The 23,887-nt window shown below is 44.0% G+C and overlaps 1 protein-coding gene across 11 annotated transcripts in view; it reads left to right on the top strand.

Annotated features, from left to right (window-relative positions):
* The window catches only part of DYNC1I2 (dynein cytoplasmic 1 intermediate chain 2), a 118,173-nt gene that overhangs the window by 32,003 nt on the left and 62,283 nt on the right, over positions 1-23,887 (top strand). For 2 of the 11 annotated variants that reach the window (XM_077272713.1, XM_077272712.1), the window contains exons 5-8: positions 6,998-7,088; positions 17,709-17,732; positions 21,956-22,015; positions 22,372-22,487. In XM_077272713.1, the coding sequence (XP_077128828.1) occupies positions 6,998-7,088; positions 17,709-17,732; positions 21,956-22,015; positions 22,372-22,487 (291 nt within the window). Of the gene's footprint in view, positions 1-6,943; positions 7,089-17,708; positions 17,733-21,955; positions 22,016-22,371; positions 22,488-23,887 lie in introns of all 11 variants that reach the window. The other 9 variants (XM_077272709.1, XM_077272708.1, XM_077272711.1 and 6 more) reach the window with 5 other exon arrangements.

The raw sequence follows: 23,887 nt of genomic DNA, 5'->3' as shown, positions 1-23,887 counted from the left end.
TTTATTAGCTGACCATTAAATGACGTATAAATATATATATATATAGGCCGGCACTTAACGGTAGGAATGAATGCACCCCAAGTGGGACGGACGCCGTTCTGTATACTGCCGGTGCGTCACGTCTGCTGGAGTTTGTCGGCTGCTTGCAATATGCACTTTTATGTTTTCATCACAGATCCTCAGGCTTATTTTACCACTAGATGGCAGTACTGGTCTGAACGTGTGATTCAGACACAATTCACATACTAAGAAAAAAAAAAAAAAAAAAAAAAACAATAATAAAAAAAAAATCTAGAAAATAATATATTCCTCCTTAAGTATATTATTCAAATTCAGGGGGAAAAGAGTTTGCCAACATTTACGTTAAAGTGCACTCACTTTTATTTTCTAGTCTCTAAAGCCATCATTTATCTTTTTAATAGCAATATCTGATCACTAAAGGGTGAAAATATATATCGTGTTATTAGGTTGAATAATTTTAATGAAGTTGGCTTGAAATGGGGGGAAATATATTCGGACCCCATGGGGACTGATGGGAGATAGAAGCAGCCGCAGAGATTCGAACATATTATTAGAGCACGCCGAAGGCACTGTTAGCACCCGAGCATGCTCAGATAACACCTTATCCGACCACGTTCGGTCATCACTAGTGTTAATAGATTATATATTTTATCCATTAACAAAATGTAAAGTGAATGAACAAAAGAGAAATCTAAATCAGATCAATGTTTGGTGCGACCGCCTTTTGCCTTCAAAACTGCATCACTTTTTCTAGGTACACATTCAAAAAGTCAGAGATTCTGCAGGACTGTAGTCAGGTGGATGGGCAACCAACTGTACCAAACAGGTGATAATGATGATAATTTTTCATATGTAGGTAGAAACAGTCAGAAAGTACTATAAAACAGAAACAGCTGTGTAGAAGGTTTAACACTGGGTAAGGAACAACCAAAGTGTTACAAAGATGAGGTTGTGGAAGACAAATTTGTCATAGGTCATATTACCTTGGCAAAGAGGACACAAGGTAGTTATACTGCATCAGCAAGTCGTCTCCCAGGCAAATATTTCAAAGCATGCTCAGGTTTTCAAGATGGTTTCTCTTTACATTGATTTGATTTAGATTTCTCTTTTGTTCATTCACTGTGCATTTTGTTAATTATCTGCTATTGTGAAAGCATCCTTGCTTTACAGTATCCCCCCCACCTAATTAAAGGGAGCCTGTCACCAGAAAAAAAAAGGACATATTATGCAGATATAGGGTTAATTTGCAGGTTAATAGTGTTATTAGCCTGTCCGGAGCCTGAACTGTGGGGAGAAATTGAGCTTTATTATCCTGCTGAGTTCTGCTTTCAGTCACTGGGGCGGCTGTATCTGCGCCCACCGACCCTGACTGACAGTGGCTCTGTATTGGGGCTGGATGTCAGTCAGAGCAGGGCGCTGTTACAGCTGCCACGGTGACTAAACCGGCGCTGCCCCCAAGATTGAAACCTGAATGTTGCAGGGGGGAATTCAGTTCATTTTCTCCCTGCAGCGTTCAGCTAAGTGCAGGCGTTATACAGGTTAATAATGCTATTAACCTGCAGATTAACCCCATAATTGTTTTTTTGTGGTGACAGGTTCCCTTTAAGGATATATGCACTCTTTGCATATTTGTAGTGAAAAGTGCAACATTTTACTGTCCCAGAAAAGTGAATGAGGTTTCTGAAATCTCATGCACATTTAGATTATTTTAGCATTTTTAACCCATTTTCTGGAAAAAGAAAAGCATAAAAAATGCAAGCAAAAAACTTTTGATTATTTGTGCATATATATTTTTCATGTGACGCGATGTCTGACTTGGAGTATAATGCCGGCTGAGGCACTCTGCAGTAATTAAACATAATTTATTCCCACGGCTGAGTTATCAGTAAGTTAGAGGGAGGGTAAAGTGCGGTGTACATTTCCTCCAAGCGCTGTCAGTGTGCGACTCGGCGTCATTAGCATACAGATGGTGCAGAAAGCCAGTGCAGCGCTTCCCTCCTAACACACTGACTCTGGGACATGACATAAATCGTGTAAAGATAGAAAAACACACAAAAAAACCATATAAATATAAAATTGTGTAATATCGCTTAATAAGGGCTCATTCACACTGAGGTTTTTTCTGCTCACTTTTCAAGAGTAAGCAAAGTGCTGGTGCTGTAAAAAGCTGCAAATTGAGATTTCTGAAGTATGCAGATGCTGCTTTATTTTTTTCCATGCGGATTTAAACCATCATGTTTGTTTGTTTTTCTTATTTCAAATCCGCAGTGAGTCAATTTTTTCAGCGTTTTTCACCCATTCAGATGAATAAGGGGAAAAAACACATTCAAAAGCGCGTCAGAAACTTGTTTATTTTATTCGCAGCAGATTTTTTTCCACTAAAAAAACAAAAGTAGGTATATACCTGAAATGTAAAAAAATCTCACGAGCTGGGGTAAAGAAGCACAGATAGGGGATCATGTATCATTGCATCTTCATGCATACATTGTGTAAGGTCACGCACCTGACCATTAAGACTTCCACAATGGTATCGCAACTGAAAGTCCAAAGTGATGAGCTATGATTAGTGATGAGCCAATCTGCCTCAAATATGACTTTGAATTTTTTTTTTTTTTCACATCTAATGTATTTTATTAAATTATGATCCAAGGTCTTTCCTGACCCCAGAGTAAAATAAACATGTTAAAAATAAAATTGTCCTAAGTTGGCCCGTATGGTTTGATCATCTTCTTCAGATCGGTCAGCGGTGCAGTCTTCATTGGGCCATCTTCTTTTTTTCCTTCTACGTTTTCCAGTTCCGAGCATCTTTGTCGACTCCTGCGCTGACTAGGCTGTGACGTACATGACCTAGTCAGTGCAGGGGAAGAGTACTGATAAGTCCCAATGGAGACTGCCCTGGTGATCGGACCAAGTGAGAGTTGGGTGTTTTCTTTTTTTGGTTTGTTTTTTTGGTCCTTTTTGCCTTTTTTTTTTTCTTACACTCTTTGGCACTTTTAAATAAGCAAAATGTTGTCATTTTATCATATAATTGACTAAATTGTATATTTATTTAAAAATGTTGATCGTATGCAACATGGGTGCATACATATATGTATGCAAATTATGTTAAAGGAACATACAGGGGAAACTCTCAAAACTATCCGCCCCTTTCCCCTCCCAAACTATATATATGGTCATGTTCCTCTCTGAAAGATCATGGCATCCATAACCTGTACTTATGCATTTTTTTTATTCCCTGGCTGAAAAAAAAGGCTTTTTGCTTGATATACAAATGAGGCTTAAGTGCAGTGGGTGTGATCAAAGCATTTCCCAAGTCTCTGCCTCTCTCCCTCTATTCCCCGCCTTCCGTCATTTTGAGATTGATGGCCTGTCCTAAAGATAAATGAACACTAAAGTCCTGGAAAAAAAGTCCTTTTCAGATCATTACATCTGCGACATTGCTCAGATTTGCAATCTATGAACTAGTTTTCTCTTTGGCAGAAGCAGCTTGCCGGAAGTTGCTGAATTTTTAGCAATTCAGACATTAACACTGTGGGTAAAAAAAAGCAAAGCAATAGTTGAAAAAAAAGCCCAAGTGAAAAGTCAGAATCATGAAATGCTGAGATTTACTGAATCAAGTTATAAAGTCTTGATTTATTGCATTATTGTACAGGATGACTATATTCTGATATTAAAGGGCATTTTGTCACCAGAGCAGAGACCCTGATTCCAGCGATGTCACTTACTGGACTGTTTGCTCTCATTTTTACAAAATCACTTTTATCTGCTGCAGATTTAGCAGTGCTCTGAATATTGAGCTCTGTATAACCCCGCCCACACCACTGGCCACCTTCTGCCTATGCACAGTGTACATGAAAAGCTGCCAATCATTGGAGAGGGGGGTGGCGTTACACAGAGCTCATTTTATCAAAACTACAATGAGCAGCACAGTAAGGGACGCATCGCTGGAATCGGGGTTTCTGCCCCTCCATCATACTGCTCTCAGATTAGGTGGCAAAAACCTGGTGATAGATTCCCTTTTAAAGGGTGTAATCCAATTTCCAAGACCCTATACCAATATGTAGTAGGTGTAATGATATTAGCAAATGCCTCCAATTAGAAATGCAGTTTTCTGATTTGGTACATCTTTCCTCATGTGCAGGCATTGCAGGACTTTAGATATCCATGGTTACGACCATGACTAGTAGCTGCTAGTGGTCATAACCATGGATACCTAAGGTCTTGCAATGCCTGCACATGAGTAAAGACATAGCATATCAGAAAAACTATACTACATTTCTAATTGGAGGTATTTGCTATTATCATTATTACACCTTCTACATATTGAGATAGGATCTTGGACATGGGAATACCCCCTTTTAATCATGCCTCTTTTCATTTTTTTATTTATATTGCAATTTTTTTTGGGGGGTGGAATATTTTGTTTGTATTGTTAAAATTTTTCACCAGACACTGAGTTTTTTTTTTTTAGACTTCTACTTCCTGTCCTTTCAGGAAGTCTCATTTTCATTATAGGCAAGATTACAATGTCACAGCTCCCCCTCCCTTCACAATGACTTTTTCATACACTCATTAGATGCTTCAATGCAAAAGATAGTCTGGGTGTGACCATTGTGTATAATGTACATGTGTTGTTTCCTAAAACATAAGGAAGATAGTCTAAAAATGCCCCAGTGTTCAATGTGAAAATTGCAGGATTTCTTTCAATTTTTTTTTTTTTTAACAAATTGCAATATGTACAAAAAAATGTAAACATTAAAAAAACATAACTTTCTGATTTTAATCCATAGGTAATTTTTCTGATCATAACATCTCTTTAATTACAGATTGTAATATAGTAATGGATGCTGAAATTGTCATAAAGTTATAATTATTAGTGATGAGCGAGCATGCTCGGATACGTTATCTGAGCATGCTCGGGTGCTAATAGTGTCTTCCTGTGCTCTAATACTACGTTTGAATCCCTGCGGCTGCATGTCTCGCGGATCACTTGCAGGGATTGTCTAACAAACGCCAAAGTCACTCTATTAGCACTCGAGCATGCTCGCTCATCACTAATGATTATTCCTAATAACTTACAATTCCATGGTCTTAGAGACTCTGATAATGTCATGGGATAGTGACCAGCAAGTATCTGTGTAAGAGGCTAAGCGCAGGCATGTGTTGTGCCCATTGCACCCTCCAGGGTTGCAGGGGTGCTCTATACCACTTTTGTCGATTTCCTATTTTAGGCAGCCGGACCATTCCAGACGGAAATACTCCGATTTATTGCACTTCACAATGGTAGAAGTGGCGTAGAGCACCTCCAAACTCTTATGGATGGCTGTAATTAAATCTTCACAGTTTCAAAAGTGAAAATTTAATGAGCGCTTTCTGTAGAGCCATCATTAATCATCATGGTAGTAAATATGGAATAATTCCATAATTAATATTGCTCCTGAAGCCCCCCTGTAAATAGCTCATATTGCCCAAAAAAAGTTGCAAGCAGATAGATAGAAATGTCTGCTTGTTTCTCTTTTCCCTCTTAAGACACATACATATGTGCCAAAGTTTATGTGCTTGAGTATAGGGCAAGGGAGAAAAGGAATAACCAGATAGTACTCGAATGTGTAGATAGACCACATCACCATGACTTGCTGATATATGTGTGCAGTAGGATAAATAAGTATCCCAAATTATCCATTTTTTGCTGAAATGGGTAGTAATCATGGGTAAAGTGCACAGCTGTGAAGCTCCGTCACCTGTCAGTAGACATTGGCGCTCACACTCATAGGGACAGTGAGGGTAATGATGCTCAGCCGTGCGGGTCCAGCACCATCACAGTCAGTAGATCTGGGCTCGCACTCATAGGGACAGTGAGGGTAATGATGCTCAGCTGTGCAGCTCCAGCACTATCAGTCAGTAGATTTTTGCGTGCACATTCATAGGGACAGTGAGGGTAATGATGCTCAGCCTTGCAGCTCCATCACCTGTCAGTAGACATGGGTGTGCGCACTCATAGGGACAGTGAGGGTAATGATGCTCAGCCTTACAGCTCCAGCACTATCACAGTCAGTAGATCTGGGCTTGCACTCATAGGGACAGTGAGGGTAATGATGCTCAGCCGTGCGGCTCCAGCACTGTCACAGTCAGTTCAGTAGATCTTGGCGTGCACACTCATAGGGACAGTGAGGGTAATGATGCACAGCTGTGTGGCTCCAGCACTATCAGTCAGTAGATCTGGGCTCGCACTCATAGGGACAGTGAGGGTAATGATGCTCAGCCATGTGGCTCCAGCACTATCAGTCAGTAGATCTGGGCTCGCACTCATAGGGACAGTGAGGGTAATGATGCTCAGCCGTGCGGCTCCAGCACTATCACAGTCAGTAGATCTTGGGGTTGCACACTCATAGGGACAGTGAGGGTAATGATGCACAGCTGTGTGGCTCCAGCACTATCACAGTCAGTAGATTTGGGTGTGCGCACTCATAGGGTCAGTGAGGGTAATGATGCTCAGCCGTACGGCTCCAGCACTATCAGTCAGTAGACATGGGTGTGCGCCCTCATAGGGTCAGTGACGGTAATGATGCTCAGCCGTGCTGGCTCCAGCACTATCACAGTCAGTAGAGCTGAGCGTGCGGAACAGTGAGCGTAATGATGAATCACAATTCTGATATTCACACACATCTCATCTTAGAATTGTCCGACACCTTCCTCATCACTCTCCATCCTCTCCTTCCCTCTTTTATCACCGACATGTTATATACAAATGCATGAATAAGCCAGCATGTGATTGGTAACTCTCTCTCTTCCCTTCTTTTTTCCCCCATTCTTCATCTCCATCCACGTACATTTTGGTTTGCCATCCTTCTGGTTTTGTTTCCCATTTTCTATTTCTTTTGATCAACCCTTCATGTTAAACTTGCTTTGGAAACATCTTAAGCGGTCCAACCCCTGCGAATAGTAACAGAGGATACGTGTCTGTTTCACTATTTAGTCCCTCCGCCAACGTCTCCTTCCTCTAAGTCTGTGAGCACGCCAAGCGAAGCTGGAAGCCAGGACTCCGCTGATGGGACGACTGGAGCCAGGTGAGCTCTCATACCTTTAATACAGTTTGGCAGTCATTTTACTTTTGTTAGTTTTTTTTTTTTTTTGTTGTGTTTGTTTCTTGGTTTGGTTAAAAAAAAACACAAAAAAACAAATTCTCCAAAAACGTAATGGGTTTCCATAAAATCTATATGAACGCCAGCTGCGGATACATTGCAGTTTCTTCTCACAATGCCTGAAGCTGATCCTCTAAGTTGTCAGGGTATGTTCACATGTTGCTTTTTCTTTCCTGCAGCAAAAACTAGACTGGTGATCTTGAAAAAAAAAAAAAAAAGCGTACAGCACATGTATTATTGTCACTTTTTTATGTGCATTTTTCAATTATCTATTTTAATGGGTGAAGTTAGAAAAAGCGCTGAAAGAATTGATATGCTTCATATTGGCAAAAGCGCAGCGGGGCTCAAAATTCTCCCGGGAAAAAACAAAACGAAGCGTTTGCCTGAGATTTCAGAAATCTTATTGATTATGCTGGTATTATAAAGCGCAAATACGCTGCTTAAAATATGCAGAAAAATGCCATGTGTGAACATACCCTTACTGGCTTGGGTTTATGAGAGGCAGGACATTGCAGAGTGGGAGGCTGTGAGCTTCATCCCACCATTTTTCTTTACTATTACAGCTGTGTTTTTGCACTTTATTTAGTGGGTACAACAGGAATGATTGTAGACTATATAGATTATAATCCATAGGCTATAATGCCATCTATTTAAGAAAGATGTCATAAGACTTATCCTTCAAATGGAGGCCATCATATCCAAACAGAGGCGGAGGCCAGAGTCCTTTATGGCCCCTGTTTTAAAGGGTTGTACCCATTTTCATAAATAGTAATAGTGGTGCTAAATATGAGCACTTTTGCAGTTTACTGCTTATTAAAATTTTGAGTCATTCTTGAGATATTAACACTTCTGCTTACAGATTGTTGCCTTGGAGACTGACCACCTCTGCTAGACAGTAAGAACATGCACAGTGTTTACAAGCCCTCTCTTCTAATGAGCTTGTAAGCACTCTTTTGAAGCTGGCCAGGATCGCTGGAGTGCACTGTTGTCTCCTAATCTTGGCCAGCTTCTGCCTGGTCCTTAAAAGCTAGACAGCAGAGGTGGTCGGTCTCCTACGTAATGAGCTGTAAAGTAAAATCTCAATATTAGTGGTGAGAGAGCGTGCTCAGATAAGGTGTTATGCAAACAAACTTGTGTCCTAATTGAGTATTTTTGGTGTGCTCTAAAAATATGCTCATGTCTGTTAGACAGCCGCAACACATGCATGGATTGCCTGTTTGTTAGTAAATCCCTGCATGTGTTGCTGCTGTCGAACAGGCGCGAAACATGCAGGCTCAGCAAGTCGAGCATTTTTTTTTGAGCTTGCCAAAAATGCTCGATGTGGGCCACTCCTTATCCGCTCGCTCATCATTACTTAATATCTCAAGAACGACTGCACTTTTCAATAAGCAGTCAATTTCAAAAGTGTTTGTTTTTTTACTAGCACTCTCTGACATTATCCATCTGTGAAGATGAGAATACCCCTTTAATAACGTATATTTTAAGCAGATGGAAACCACCTGATAAGAACAGGACCTTATAGATCCGGTGATCAGCATGTAATATGTGGATGAGCCAGGACAGCCAGAAAGCTAAACTGGGGCTGTTTGCTTTAGATCATAGTAGGGATTGCCATCAAATGTCGATGGAGGCAGATGTAAATTAGGAAAGTCCTACAACTACAGAACATACAGCGCCTTGCGAAAGTATTCTGCCCCCTGGAACTTTTCAACTTTTTCCCATATATCAGGCTTCAAACATAAAGATACCAAATGTACATTTTTGGTGAAGAATCAACAAGTGGGCTTTCCCTCTGGTCGCAATTGTCCTGTGCTGACCCAGCCTCACAGCCCCCTTCAGCTGGCACGGTTTTTTTTGGATTTCTCACAGCATTGCGCTGTAGCCATTACACCAACTTGGAGGGTAATTATGCAGGACATGGTTTCCTTAAATATAGAGCATATTTCTATCGTATCCTCCCCCCTTTAATGTTCATGTGGGCACTTTTCGTGCTACTAGCTCTGTTTCATCCACAGTTACCTTGCTGGGGGCTAGATTATGGTGAGGGGTTGCATTGCATTTGGTCTTTTCCACGAGGCTCTGTGTACTTGCATGATGCTATACTACATTGTTTGTTAGAGTCAGGTCCAGCTTCCATTGTATTGCCGAGAGGTGGACTGTTAATATTGAATGCAATGTACTAAATGTAGTGCACTGAGGGTCTTGTACATTATACATGCTCCATTATTATATGTGAGTTCTGGTTATACAGTATACAGGAGTCACAGGTACAAATGCACAGAGGGTGTTTTCATTGGTTTTAATTGTTTTTAATTATGTTGTCAATAAAGCTTATTCTATTCTTATTCTAAATTTGGTGGTGTGCAGATATTTATGGTGGCTCCTTTTCTTGTGCTTATGTGACTTTATATACTAAGCCATCATTTTTGCACCTCCATTCATTATTGTTTTATCTACCATAGTAGTGCGCCAGCTATTCCATATGAGAATCAACAAGTGGAACACAATTGTGAAGTTGATCGAAATTTATTGATTATTTTAAATTTTTGTGGAAATTCAAAAACTGAAAAGTGGGGCGTGCAGTATTATCCGACCCCTTTAGCTTAATACTTTGTTGCGCCACCTTTTGCTGCGATTACAGCTGCAAGTCGCTTGGGGTATGTCTCTTAGTTTTGTACATCGAGAGACTGAAATTCTTGCCCATTCTTCCTTGGCAAACAGCTCGAGCTCAGTGAGTTTGATGGAGACCGTTTGTGAACAGCAGTTTTCAGCTCTTTCCACAGATTCTCAAATGGATTGAGGTTGTCTGGACTTTGACTTGGCTCTTGTCCTGTATTTGACTCCATCCATCTTCCCATCAATTTTAACTATCTTCCCTGCCCCTGCTGAAGAAAAGCAGGCCCAAACCATGTTGCTGCCACCACCATGTTTGACAGTGGGGATGGTGTGTTCAGGGTGATGAGCTGTTGCCTTTACGCCAAACGTATCGTTTGGCATTGTTGCCAAAAAGTTCGATTTTGGTTTCAACTGACCAGAGCACCTTCTTCCACATATTTGGTGTGTCTCCCAGGTGGCTTGTTGCAAACGTTAAACACTTTTTATGGATATCTTTGAGAAATGGCTTTGTTCTTGCCACTCTTCCATAAAGGCCAGATTTGTGCAGTGTACGACTGATTGTTGTCCTATGGACAGACTGTCCCACCTCAGCTGTAGATCTCTGCAGAGTGATCATGGGCCTCTTGGCTGCATCTCTGATCAGTCTTCTCCTTGTTTGAGATGAAAGTGTAGAGGGACTGCCGGGTCTTGGTAGATTTGCAGTGGTATGATACTCCTTCCATTTCAATATGATCGTTTGCACAGTGCTCCTTGGGATGTTTAAAGCTTTGAAAATAATTTCTCCTACGCCTCATTGGGGGACACAGGACCATGGGTGTTATGCTGCCGCCACTAGGAGGACACTAAGTAATACAGAATGAATAATAATAATAATCTTTATTTTTTATATAGCGCTAACATATTCCGCAGCGCTTTACAGATTTGCACACATTATCATCACTGTCCCCGATGGGGCTCACAATCTAAATTCCCTATCAGTATGTCTTTGGAATGTGGGAGGAAACCGGAGTGCCCAGTGGAAACCCACGCAAACACGGAGAGAACATACAAACTCTTTGCAGATGTTGTCCTTAGTGGGGTTTGAACCCAGGACTCCAGCGCTGCAAGGCTGCTGTGCTAACCACTGTGCCGCCCATATGAATAGCTCCTCCCCTGCAGTATACACCCTCCTGCTGGCTCCAAGTGAACCAGTTCTTGCTTAGTGTCTGTAGGAGGCACTTGGGTCTGCTTTCAGACCCCATTGTTTTTATTTTTATTCTATTTTTCCCTTAACGGAGCGAATGGGGGCGACGGACCCTTTCTAGGTTCCGATCTCCCCCGAACCATCAATAGGCAAGAACGCGGAGCGTCCCTCCCCGTACCTTTTCCTGCACCGTTGGATGCCAGCCCTGAGTTCACTTTACGGGCGACGGTTCCTTCACGTTCTGATCTCCCCCTCCATAGCAGGCGACCACATGGAGTAGCCCTCCATCTACCTCTCCTGGAGCCAGGTGCATAGCCGGACATGATGTTTATGGCGTCCGTGCAGCCCTCAACTGCATCACCACTGTTATAGCGGATGATGGAAGGTGGCAGAAGCTCTCCACCCCCTCCCTGACTACGGCGGCGGTGGATTGAGCACCGGCCCACCGCATCTACCGTGAGTACACCTGCGGGGCCGAGGTGCTGGGGGGTCCAGGTCCCTGGGATAAGGGAGCTCCGCAAATACCTTAAAGCCCGGGTCCGTGGGTTACGTCGCACAAATAGCGGTAGCGGCGCTACAGTCCGCAACCGCAAGCTTAAAATTTAGCCCCGGCTTTTGCCTCTTTCAGGCCAGAACGTTGGCTCCGCCCACCGACAGTTACCGCCGCCCACTCTCTCTGGCGCTTCTCGTTCTGCGAGAAGCACCTTCTCTTCCTGTTCTCGGCAGCCATCTTTGGACTCCAGCGCTGCTCCAGTGTTTTGAATCACAGCTTCAGGGAGCGATTTCTGTGGACATTGCGGACCTCCTCCGGGGAATCAAGACACAGGACCTGCGTAAGCTGCAGAAACATAGCTTAACCCTTCCCCTGCTAGTAATCGCTCTCCTCAAGGCTACACTATGTCTCAATCAAAGCCTAACAAAAAGTCTGGGAAAACCCACACTGTGTTTTTTGCTGCTTGTACCTCTTGTAAGGTATCTCTACCCCGTTGTCACAATATTTCTCAATAATGCTCAGCTTGTGAACCGGTGACTGCTCAGGAACCACCTGTTACTGATACCGAACCCAGTGAGCCTAGTCCCCCTGAGTGGGTTACCTTCCTTACCCGGTCTATGGCATCCCTGGCCAAAGCGTTAGACTCGTTCCGAGACCCTTCCTCTAACCAGGGCACTCTTACGGACAATGCTTCCGATGATCAGAACCCCTTGTTTACTAGGGGTCGTACCTTACCAAGGAGCTCTTGCTCTTCCAGGAAAAGGACTCATGCCTTGTCCTCAGACTATCACCGGGAATCGGGTTCTGAGAGTTCCGTTTCTCGCTCCCCTTCCCTTGGGGCTAGTAGAGAACCTGTCTCAGAAGACGATGCTGACACGTTCCTAGATCAGGAATTTCAACACGATCAAGAGACTCTCGACTCTCTCATTGAGTCAGTAAACAAGGCCCTGAAGCTAGATGAGGAACCTTTATCTAAAACGGATCATGCTGTGTCCTTTAAGAGGACCAAGCGGGCTCACAGTGTTCGCCAATCATCCCGAATATAAGGAAATCGTTGAATCTCATAGGATCCGTCCAGATAAATGCTTCACAGGGCAAAAGCCCATGGAGTCAAAATATCCCTTTGCCCCTGATCTAAGAAAAGATTGGTCACAGTCTCCTCCAGTAGATCCTCCAGTATCGCGCCTAGCTACTAAATCTATTTTATGCTCTTCAGAGGGTGCCTCGATTAAAAACCCCACTGATCGTCAGATCGACAATATGGCTTGTTCAGCTTTTGAAGCCTCAGCAGCTGCACTTTTTCCATCTTTTGCCGCTACGTGGGTGGTTAAGGCTATGACCCATTGGGCTGAGGTCTTGTCTTCAGCTTTTCTGGATACCAATCTTCCCCCCCGAGGTAGCAGACCTTGCTACTCAGATAGCCAGAGCTGGGGATTTTCTAGTGACCGCGTCTCTGGATGCCGCTGACTGCGCTTCTCAAGCAGTAGCAAACGCCATCACCATTCGGAGGTCCTTATGGCTCAGGGACTGGCGTGTGGATTCTGCTTCCAAAAATTCATTGACTTCTTTTCCATATCAGAGCGGTCGCCTTTTTGGCGAAAAACTCGATCAATTAATTTCGGACGCCACTGGAGGGAAGAGTAAATTTCTCCGACAGCAGAGACCCTTTCGGCCCTTTCGGAACCAGCAACAGCAGCCTCGGTCCCGATTTTTTTCGTTCCAACTCAAATTGGTCCTCTGCTTCCACATCTTCCAGTCCCGGCCGAGCACAACGTAGGGATAGAGGTCCCCAGACCTCTTACAAACCTTCCCCTTCATGGAGAGGCAGGCCTAGGCAGTCAGGATCCAGGGGGTCCAGATCGGGCAGATCTCCCACACAATGACTGCCTGTGGTATCCGGGGGACACCCTCAAAGTAGGCGGCCGCCTGCTTTCCTTCAGCGACGCGTGGCTCTCGGTCGTTCACGACGAATGGGTCCGTGACCTAATGTCCCCTGGATACAAGATAGAATTCTCCTCTCTCCCAACAAATCGTTTTTTCCTTTCTTCTCCTCCCAGGGCAAAGGCCTCAGAGTTCTTCCAAGCCATAAGCTCTCTAAAAGAAGGTGGGGTTATTATCCTGGTCCCTCAGAGCGAAAGGTTTCAAGATTTTTATTCAAACCTGTTCATTGTTCCAAAGAAGGATGGTACAGTACGGCCCATACTGGACCTAAAACTGCTGAACAAGTTCGTCAGGGTATGACGGTTCCAAATGGAATCGCTTTGTTCTGTCATCGCCTCCATGGAAAAAGGCGAATTCCTGGTGTCTATAGACATCCAGGACGGGTACCTCCACATTCCAATTTTCCCATCTCACCAGAGGTTCCTTCGCTTCGCAGTTCAGGAACAACACTTCCAATTCGCTGCTTTGCCCTTCCGCCTCACCACCGCTCCCATGGTATTCACTAAGGTCACGGCGGCCGCCATGGCCATCCTTCACACCCGAGGCGTGGTGGTGCTACCGTATCTAGACGATATCCTCATCAAAGGCCCCTTTTTCCGCGCCTGCAAGGAGGCCGTGAACATCACAATGGATTCTCTTTCTCGCCTGGGTTGGAAGATAAACTTCAAAAAATCTTCCCCAGTACCGGCTCTGCGAATTTTCTTTCTAGGAATGATACTGGACTCGTCCCAGGGGTTGGTGCTTCTTCCCCCGAAAAAGATCTCAGCCTTACAGCGAGAAGCTCTCTCAACCTCGCACTCACTCTCTGCTCTTCAGTATGAGAGTCCTCGGCAGGATGGTAGCAGCTGTGGAGGCAGTTCCATTTGCCCAATTACACCTCCGTCCCTTACAGCATGCCCTCCTGGCTGTTTGGGACAGTAACCCGTCCTCCCTCGACTGTCGGTTCTTCCTTCCCCAGCGAGTCAGACAGTCTCTCAGGAGGTGGACATTGAAGTCCTCCCTGAATCAAGGGAAGTCTTTTCTTCCAGTACATTGGCTAGTTGTGACAAAAGATGCCAGCCTTCTAGGCTGGGGAGCGGTGTTCCTACATCACACTGCTCAGGGCCGCTGGTCTCTAAAGGAATCACGCCTTCCGATCAACATCTTAGAAATTCGGGCAATTAGGTTAGCTCTTCTCCAGTTCCATCCCTTCCTGGCAGGTCGTCCCATCAGGATTCAGTCCGACAATGCCACTGCAGTGGCATACATCGACCGACCGGGGAACCCGCAGCATGGCAGCCATGAGCGAGGTAGGCTACATTCTCCGTTGGGCCGAGGAAAACCGCTCAATGATTTCTGCAGTTCACATCCCGGGAGTGGACAATTGAGGCAGACTTCCCCAGTCGGCAATGCCTCGACTCCGGGGAGTGGTCTCTCCATCCGGAGATCTTCCACCAGATCTGCTGTCATTGGGGAACCCCGGACGTGGATCTGATGGCCTCATGGCTAAATTCCAAGGTTCCCGACTTCATAGCTTGGTCCCACGATCCAACAGCCATCGGGGCAGATGCACTCGTACTCCCGTGGCATCATTTTCGGCTTCCGTACATATTTCCCCCGCTCCCCTTACTGCCGAGAGTCATGAAGAAAATCAGAGCAGAGGGGAGTACCTGTAATCCTGATTGCACCAGATTGACCACGCCGGGTGTGGTACGCGGAACTAGTTCAACTAGTCGCCGATGTTCCCTGGCGAATACTGAATCGCGCAGACCTGCTATCACAGGGCCCCATTTACTACCAGAACTCCTAGGCCCTGTGTTTGACGGCATGGCCGTTGAGTCCTGGGTTCTAACCCAGGCATGTTTCTCTACGGAAGTCATCTCTACCATGATTAGCACTAGAAAGCCTACGTCTATGCGTATTTATCATCGCACTTGGAAAACCTTCTTTTCCTGGTGCAACGACCGGAGACGTTCTCCTCTTGAATTTTCCATTCCTTCCATCCTCGAATTTTTACAAACCGGTTTGGACTTAGGTCTCGCCCTTAGTTTTCTCAAGGGGCAGATTTCAGCCCTGTCGTTCTTTTCCAACGCAGGATTGCCAACAAATTACAAGTGAAGACGTTCATTCAGGGAGTCTCCCATAAGGTGCCCCCCTATAAGATGCCGTTGGAACCATGGGACCTTAATCTGGTCCTCGGAGTCTTGCAAGAAGCTCCTTTCGAACCTCTACAGGAGGTTTCCCTGTCCTTTCTTTCATGGAAGGTTGCCTTCCTGGTTGCGGTCACGTCCATTAGATGAGTCTCAGAGCTGGCGGCTCTGTCTTGTCAAGTTCCGTTCCTGAATTTTCATCAGAATAAGGTGGTTTTAAGAACATCCCCGTCCTTTTGCCAAAAGTTGTCTCATCCTTCCATCTCAATCAGGAGATTGTCTTACCGTCACTCTGTCCGGCACCAGTACATCGCATCGAGAAGACCCTCCACACACTGGATTTAGTCAGAGCTCTCAAGCGGTACGTCTTGTGGACAGCGTCCTTCCGCAGGTCAGATGCCCTGTTTGTGCTCCCGGAAGGGCCAAGGAAGCGGTTTCCCGCTTCCAAGGCAACAATAGCCAAATGGATTCGTTCAGCTATTCACAAGTCCTACCGAGTCAGAGGTCTTCCTGTCCCAGCAGGGATTAAGGCTCATTCCACTCGGTCAGTGGAATGAGCCCAAGTTTGCATTGCTGCGACCTGGTCCAGTCTGCATACGTTTACAAAACATTACCATATTCATTCTCAGGCCTCGGCAGATGCGACCGTCGGCCGACGAATTTTGCAGGTGGCTGTGCGGCATCTGTAACCTGTGGGTACAAGGAGCAATTACAGTTTATTGTTCCCCACCCAGGGACTGCTTTAGGACGTCCCATGGTCCTGTGTCCCCCAATGAGGCGTAGGAGAAACAGGGATTTTTGTGTACTCACCGTAAAATCCTTTTCTCCGAGCCAATCATTGGGGGACACAGCACCCACCCTGTTAGCCTAACGGCTTTTGTTTTCTGTGTTGGCTTGGTTTTGACATAGCTCATCCTGGTTTAATGTTAAGCTCCTACTGCTTTGTTACCGAACTGGTTCACTTGGAGCCAGCAGGAGGGTGTATACTGCAGGGGAGGAGCTATTCTTTCTGTATTACTTAGTGTCCTCCTAGTGACAGCAACATAACACCCATTGTCCTGTGTCCTCCAATGATTGGCTCGGAGAAAAGGATTTTACAGGGAGTACACAAAAATCCCTGTTTTGTTTCCAAATCCAGCTTTAAAATTCTCCACAACAGTATCACGGACCTGCCTGTTGTGTTCCTTGGTCTTCATGATGCTCTCTGTGCTTCAAACAGAACCCTGAGACTATCACAGAGCAGGTGCTTTTATACGGAGACTTGATTACACACAGGTGGATTATATTTATCATCATTAGGCATTTAAGACAACATTGGATCATTCAGAGATCCACAATGAACTTCTGGAGTGAGTTTGCTGCACTGCAAGTAAAAGGACTGAATAATATTGCACACCCCACTTTTCAGTTTTTGAATTTCCGCAAAAATTTAAAATAACCAATACATTTCGTTCAAATTCACAATTGTGTTCCACTTGATGATTCTTCACCAAAAATTTACATTTGGTGTCTTTGTTTGAAGCATGATATGTGGGAAAAGGTTGAAAAGTTCCAGGGGGCTGAATACTTTCGCAAGGCAATGTATATCACATTTCATTCCAGGCACGGTACTGTGGAAGAACACAGTTCTGACTTGCCTATTGCGTATCTGGCTAGGAGGAGCTTTCTAGGACCATGGAAGGTGCATACAGGACATAAGTCTGGTTCTAAATTAAATCCAGTCATTTTGACCATTGGATGTGTTACTTCTCTCCATGCGAATGGCTGACAGCTTACATTAGTCTCGGTAGCTCTAGTTTCTTTGTAAATTCGTTTTAAGGAATGGCCAACGTCTCGAAGGACTGACATAAGATGTTGGTCATGGTATAGACTCCAAGAAGAAGTTTGGGGATCACAATGACTCCTTTAATATCTCTATAGCCAATTGACCTCTGCTTATTCTTCTGCTAGCTTTATGTTGTGGGCACTGGCCTTTTATAATAAAAAGGTACCTTCCATTGTTTCCAAGCACAGACTGTACTTACCGGACTGTTAGCACAGACGTCAGCCACATCTTATGTAGGTACGTAGGCGTGGGTGAGACGTTCTTGCAGGATGTATCACTGGAAGATACCTGTTGGTTATCGGTCTTGCATTTAGATCCCTCGTCGCTTACTAACCTCTTGCATGTGCTTGTTTTACAGTTCCAGACCCGCAGATACCAAGAAGTAAAGCATATTCCTTTTCCTTGTTTTTAACGTTTTTTTTATGCATTTTTTTGCAAAACTGTATTACTGTAGTGAAGGGTAGTCATAGATAAATGGGGTTTCTTCTGCACCATGTCGGGAACTGTGACGCTGTGTCGACAGGTGCCTGGCAGGACCCGTGGACTACACACGTTGACTGTGCACCTGTCGATGCAACGTTATTATCCTAACTTTCCGATTTCCTGATAGGATCGGTCTTTCCATGTTCTCACAAAGAAGATAAAACTCTTCTGTAGGTTTCGGTCATTTTCCAGAAGAAGAAGAAGAAAAAAAACAAACTTATCTCTTTACGTGTTATCTCCCTGGATAATACTTTATTTTTCTACAGGTTTTCGAGGGGCAAATCCACATGTATAATGTGCAGCATTGCAGTCCTGGGTGGTTGTACCCTTCTTGTGTATTTTTATATTCATTTATTTACTTTTTCGTAACAATCCTGCAGCTCGGTGATCACCTTGACGGCAAATGTTGTGCTTGCCTTGTATTTTTTTGGGGGGAGGTGTAGAGCACACACATGTAGTATTTGATTTCTAGTGCATACTCAAAAGTCTGGTGTAAAACCAAAATGAAGGTGATCTGTAATGGTGTAAGGTAGAGTTTTTACAAAATCCTTAAATATGCTCAGTGGAGCCGAGTATTGGGTATTGGCTCAGTGTTTAATGTCACCCCTCACCCCCATGGAGGACTTGAAAGGAAGCAACCAGCGACCTCCACCGCAGATCATGGGGGGTTAAGCAGTTTTTCCCGGTCCTGCAGGCCCACTGAATTTATATTAGACGTATGCTGGGTTTCACATGGATTGACACATCTGAGCCTAAGGCTGTGGTTAACCTATAATTACAGCCGTGTCACATCTTGGAAACACTATCAGTACCACATCCCAGTGGAAATGCAGATTGTTTCCTTACCAAAGAGCCGATGTGTTAGCCGTCTTCCTGCAGCAATAGCTCCATTTCCTGCACATGTTTTCTGCTGTGGGCAATGTCACAAGATACCGATCATTCACACCCAACATGTAGACGTTCTGCTCAGGATCACATCTCCGACTGGATGAGAAACAGATTAACAGGTTCTGTGCGGAGCAAACACGACTACATCAGAGGAGCGGAGTCACATCATGGGGGACATTCCGAATAAGTCTGGTGTTTCATGTTCCTGGGGGAAAAAATGCATTTGGGTGAATTGCATTAAATCGCAATCCTCTTAAGGGCTGCAATGAATGGCCTGGACGCGAGCATGGCACCATCATGGAGACATATGAAGTTGTCATGCTTCTCGTTGGGAGTCCCGTGGCCAGTCCATGTGTTGCGGTCCACACTCGGACCAAGGTCCACGGACATCTGCATGAGCCCTTATACATTCGGTATATTTTGGACAGTCCTAAAGTCAGAAACTGTAAGCTGCTAGTATGCCTGCACTTTTTTAGGTGTAGCACCAAAATGTTATGGCTTTGATAGTAATCAGTCAAGAAGACCACGGCCTCCTACTTTTCACTGTGCTTAAAAATAAAGCAAAAAGTGAGAAGTCACCAATCTTTTTGGACATAAGAAGTGCTCCATGAATTGCGACTTTCTCGCATTGAGCTGCGATGTCGAAAATTAATGATATTCAATGCGCACAGAACAATCCTTTACCGATTGTGCTGTGCACATCATTAGTCACCCTGGCTAAATAGGCCATTAAAGGACTCCCAGCAGGCAAACGTAGTTGTTTAATGCCGTGGATCGTCCCTTGTACTCCAGTTTGCGCACATTTACATGGATGTTTTTACGGCGCATGTAAGAGCTCGCAATCAGCAGCTTGTTTATGCTGCACAATCCCGATAATGGTGCAGGGTAAATATACCGCTTGTTGCTGTTGTACGCATCATGTAGAATGGGCAATACTCTGAGAAAACAGCAGACCTTGTTCTTTATAGCGATCAAGAAGGATCGGAAGTGATATTTTAACAATAATTGCTTTCAAGATTCAAAAAAAATGCCTAAAGGAACACTGGGGGAGAGACAGTATTGGGGTGGTCTCACACACATTGGGACAAGTTTTCTAAAACTGTCTAAGGGTGCGTACCCATAACTGTTCAACCAGGCATATTCCATCTGGAGAATGTTTGAAGGAGGGTAAAAAAAAAAACCGCTGAGGTCTTCCTAAAGCATCTCCCTATAACTCAAACAATGTAGGTATGGCAGTGTCGAAAAAAAAAAAAAAATTGCAGTGTTCACATACCCTATGCTTTACAGTCTTAAAATGAGTCAAATTTGTCACAGTAGTTCATACAGGGTGAAAAATTTGACTTCTTTAGCCTGTGTCCTCTGTGCACCATCTATTATTTGGATTACTTTGTCCCAGAAATGTGCACTGTTTTTTTGGCACATTTTTGGTGTCCTAGTGGTCCTCTTTCTTGTGAAACTTTACCCTTTTTTCGGTACAGTCCCTTTTTTTTTTTTTTTAATATGGTCAGTGGACCAATGGTAGTGTCTAAAGCCGGCCATGCACAATAGATGGCTGTCTGTCGAAGGTTTGACCAACAGCCATCTCGGCCGTCCCTCCTATTCTCGGGAGCACTCACTTGACAGTTCCCCGTTGTCTTTGAAAAAGCCACCAATTGACACATGGGGCGGATTAACTCTGGGAGAACAATATGATTTGCATTCTGAAATTGGACATATGTGATCATCTCTTCCGAATGACGCCCTCATACACATTAGGGTGTTTGCCGAAAGTGTTGATATTGGTGGGTTCAGCCAGTATATATGGAGGGCCTTGAAGGGAACCTGTCAGTAGGTTTTTTCCCATGTAACCTACAGCCCTCACCTTGTGTTATAGCATGCTGGAATGCTGTATGTAAGTCTCCAAGCCACCCTGAAAAAAAAAAAAGACCTTTCATTATTCTCGCCTACAGTCCGGTCCGATGGATGTCGCTGGTTTTGGTTCGGCACCTCTTCTCTTCTTGCGATTGCCGTCCTCCTTCTCTGCTTTTTGTGGATGACATGTTCTAAGTCATGCTCAGTGTTCCCCGTTGCGCTCCTGCAGGGGGCAGAGCAAAATACTGTGCTGCGCATGCACGGAGAAAGGCCAAAGAGTGTCAGCGTATGCGCAATACAGCACTTTCCTCTACCCGCAACAGTAAAGAGAGAAGTGCGCCTGCGCATCATCCACATGTAGCAATGAAGGAGGATGGTGATTTGTAAGAAGAGAGGAGGCGCCAGACCTAGACCATTGATGCCCATCGGACCGGACCACCCCTTAGACAAGTATAATGAAAGGTAATTTGTTTTGCGGGGCGGCTTGGAGACTTATATATGAACTCCAGTATGCTGTAACACCGGGCTGAAAGGTGGTGGCCCTTTAAATCACATAATATTGGTTCAGGAGTCTAACACCATTATTTATTTATTTTTCTCGCACAATTTGCTACAAAATTTTAGCACATTTAGCATCGTTCATCCCGCCTAGAGTTTTGAAAATAGGTTCCCAGGTAGCGAAAATGCAACATATTCACTTGCGGAAAATCTGTTGCCTTTTGCATTGGCAGCACAGTGCTTGATATTTTAAGGAATCTCATGTGCGCACACGCTGTGAAATCTGCATCCAAAATGGACAACATGCTGCGGATATCAATGCCAATTTCGCCCTTTGCAACTCCCCGGCTTATGGGAAGTTCAATAAGCGATTTTATCAAGACTTCAGATGAAAATGATGTAATTTAAGACGCGCTTATTTCCGTGGAGTCAGTGCTGAGGATCATGTTTGACGCTTCTGCTCCAACCTTTATTTTTACGTCAGAAATAGCCCCATATAATTGTTGGTCAGTAACCTCTACGGGGGAACGCGCGGACGTCTGGTGACACCACTCGCTGCACACCAGACACGCTGCATGTAAAGAGAGAACATTTTGCCCTATTTTTTTTTAAGATGCGTTGCTCATGTCCTATGTGTTTTTTAGCAGTTCGTACCAGTGTTTAGTTAGTATTTTAATATGATCATTTTTTACAGTTCATGAAATGCATTTTTTTTATACAAGGGAATCATCACTAACTGCATAATTGAGTATCCCTAGCTCGCGTGCACTAACTGCTGTATGATATTTTGGTATCTGTCTTATATGCACTAGTTTTTTAACCCTTTGTTGTGTTTGCTTAACTAATTCTGACCTCTTCTGCTAACGCTGCGTGGTTGTCAACCAGGACTCTGCACTGGGACACTGATCCGTCCGTTCTTCAGCTCCACTCTGACTCCGATCTGGGGTACTGCAACCATTTATTTATTATTACGCTCTACCTGTTGTGTCGTCTATAGAGCAGTCATGCCATATGTTATCGTTGCCATTCCTTGGATGCTAGTCGTAATTATATAATATTTTTAATGCAAAAAATATATATTATGATATGTATATGTTATGTATTTTTCACTTCACGGTCATGGATTGGGGTAACTGCATCTCACGGTATTTGATAAGATGCTTCCAAGGCCTATGAAAGGGTTGCCAATGGGGATTTGGGTGCACAGATTTTTTTTTTTATTATTATTATTATTATTATTGTTATATGCTATATACTAATATATATTGATTTCCTGTTATGCCGGTTATGAATATCTATAGACGTGGTCCCTTGAAGTTGGGCATGGCCAAAATTACACAAGTGGATTTCCCTCCTCGAGAGACCGTAACTTATACAAAGGAGACACAGACCCCAGTCGTCACCCATGAAAATGAAGGTAAAATTACCTGTTTTAGATCTAAACAATTGTGAATATTTAGATATATGGTATTTTTTTTTGTTATGGGTTTTAATCGCGTAAGGGCAGTATTTGACATTAAGCACTTAAGAGCCAGTGCCTAGGGCGGCAATTTACGTCGAGGGGGCAGAAGAAGACCCTCATAATTATAATCGGACATTAGCATATTTATCTTTTCTTGACTTACATGAAAACATGCTACCGTGAGTAAATCTAGTACATTATCTTCACAACGTTTTCTGACATAGAGGAAATATGCAACAAAATGTTTAACAGAAACTTTTATACAATTCTTAAATGGTCACTGTTAATTAAATGTCATGCAAATATGATTTTTTTTTATTTATTTTTTTTACACTGCTTACTCTTCCTCCAGAATTCAACATTCTCTCTGAAAAAATGCTAAAAATCTATCTTGGTCAAAGCAAAATGGACTGCGGATTAGCTAATAATTGCCTATTGAGGTCTATAGAGAAGGCAGGAGCAGAGTGAAAGATGAAGGCACTGATACAAACATTGTGCTCCTTTCTAGTTTGTGTTTTATCTCACCCCCAGCACTGGATTCACAGCTGTATTGCTCAGGAGTGCTGTAAATTTCCCACCCTGCTTCTGCTTCTTCTGATCATATGCTACATAGAGAAAATAGAGTAGGAATCCCATCATGTCTGCATGTGCTGTGCATGATAGCAGCTAGTCTTCACCCACTAGCTCAGAGGCCACTGAAAATTAGAAATGGAGCCTGCAGAGGAGAAAAATTGCTGAAAAAATGTACAGTACAGACCAAAAGTTTGGACACACCTTCTCTTTTAAAGATTTTTCTGTATTTTCATGACTATGAAAATTGTACATTCACACTGAAGGCATCAAAACTATGAATTAACACATGTGGAATTATATACTTAAAGGGCCACTGTCACCCCCTCCAGCCGTTATAAACTAAAAGAGCCACCTTGTGCAGCAGTAATGCTGCAGTCTAACAAGGTGGCTCTTTTAGTTTTTGATTCCGTTATTCCCTCAATAAAGCATTTTAAAATTTGCCCTAACTACCTGTCTGCAGACCTGGAGGCGGTCCGAAGCCTCCTCGGTGAATCTCCCAACGGCCGTCACTCTTCTCTTCTGGGGATGTGGTCGCCGCCCCCTTCGCGCTGTTTCTTCTTAAATCCGGCACCTGCGCTGTGCGTGCCTGCCTGGGGCAGGCGCAGTCTTCATTGTCCGTCATAGGTCAGATGCAGGGTAGTGCGGCAGTGCGGCCACCCTGTTGCTGAATCCCCGCCCCGCACTGTGTTATTCATTATGCACAGTGCGGGGCTGGGGTTCCTGGGCATGCGCACTGCGCTGTTCAGACGCTCCCCCGCTCCCCCGCCTTCCAGCGTTGCCGT

The sequence above is a fragment of the Ranitomeya variabilis genome, chromosome 7, assembly GCF_051348905.1.
Source record: "Ranitomeya variabilis isolate aRanVar5 chromosome 7, aRanVar5.hap1, whole genome shotgun sequence".
NCBI lineage: Eukaryota > Metazoa > Chordata > Amphibia > Anura > Dendrobatidae > Ranitomeya > Ranitomeya variabilis.
This window is presented reverse-complemented; position numbering and strand designations above follow the sequence as displayed.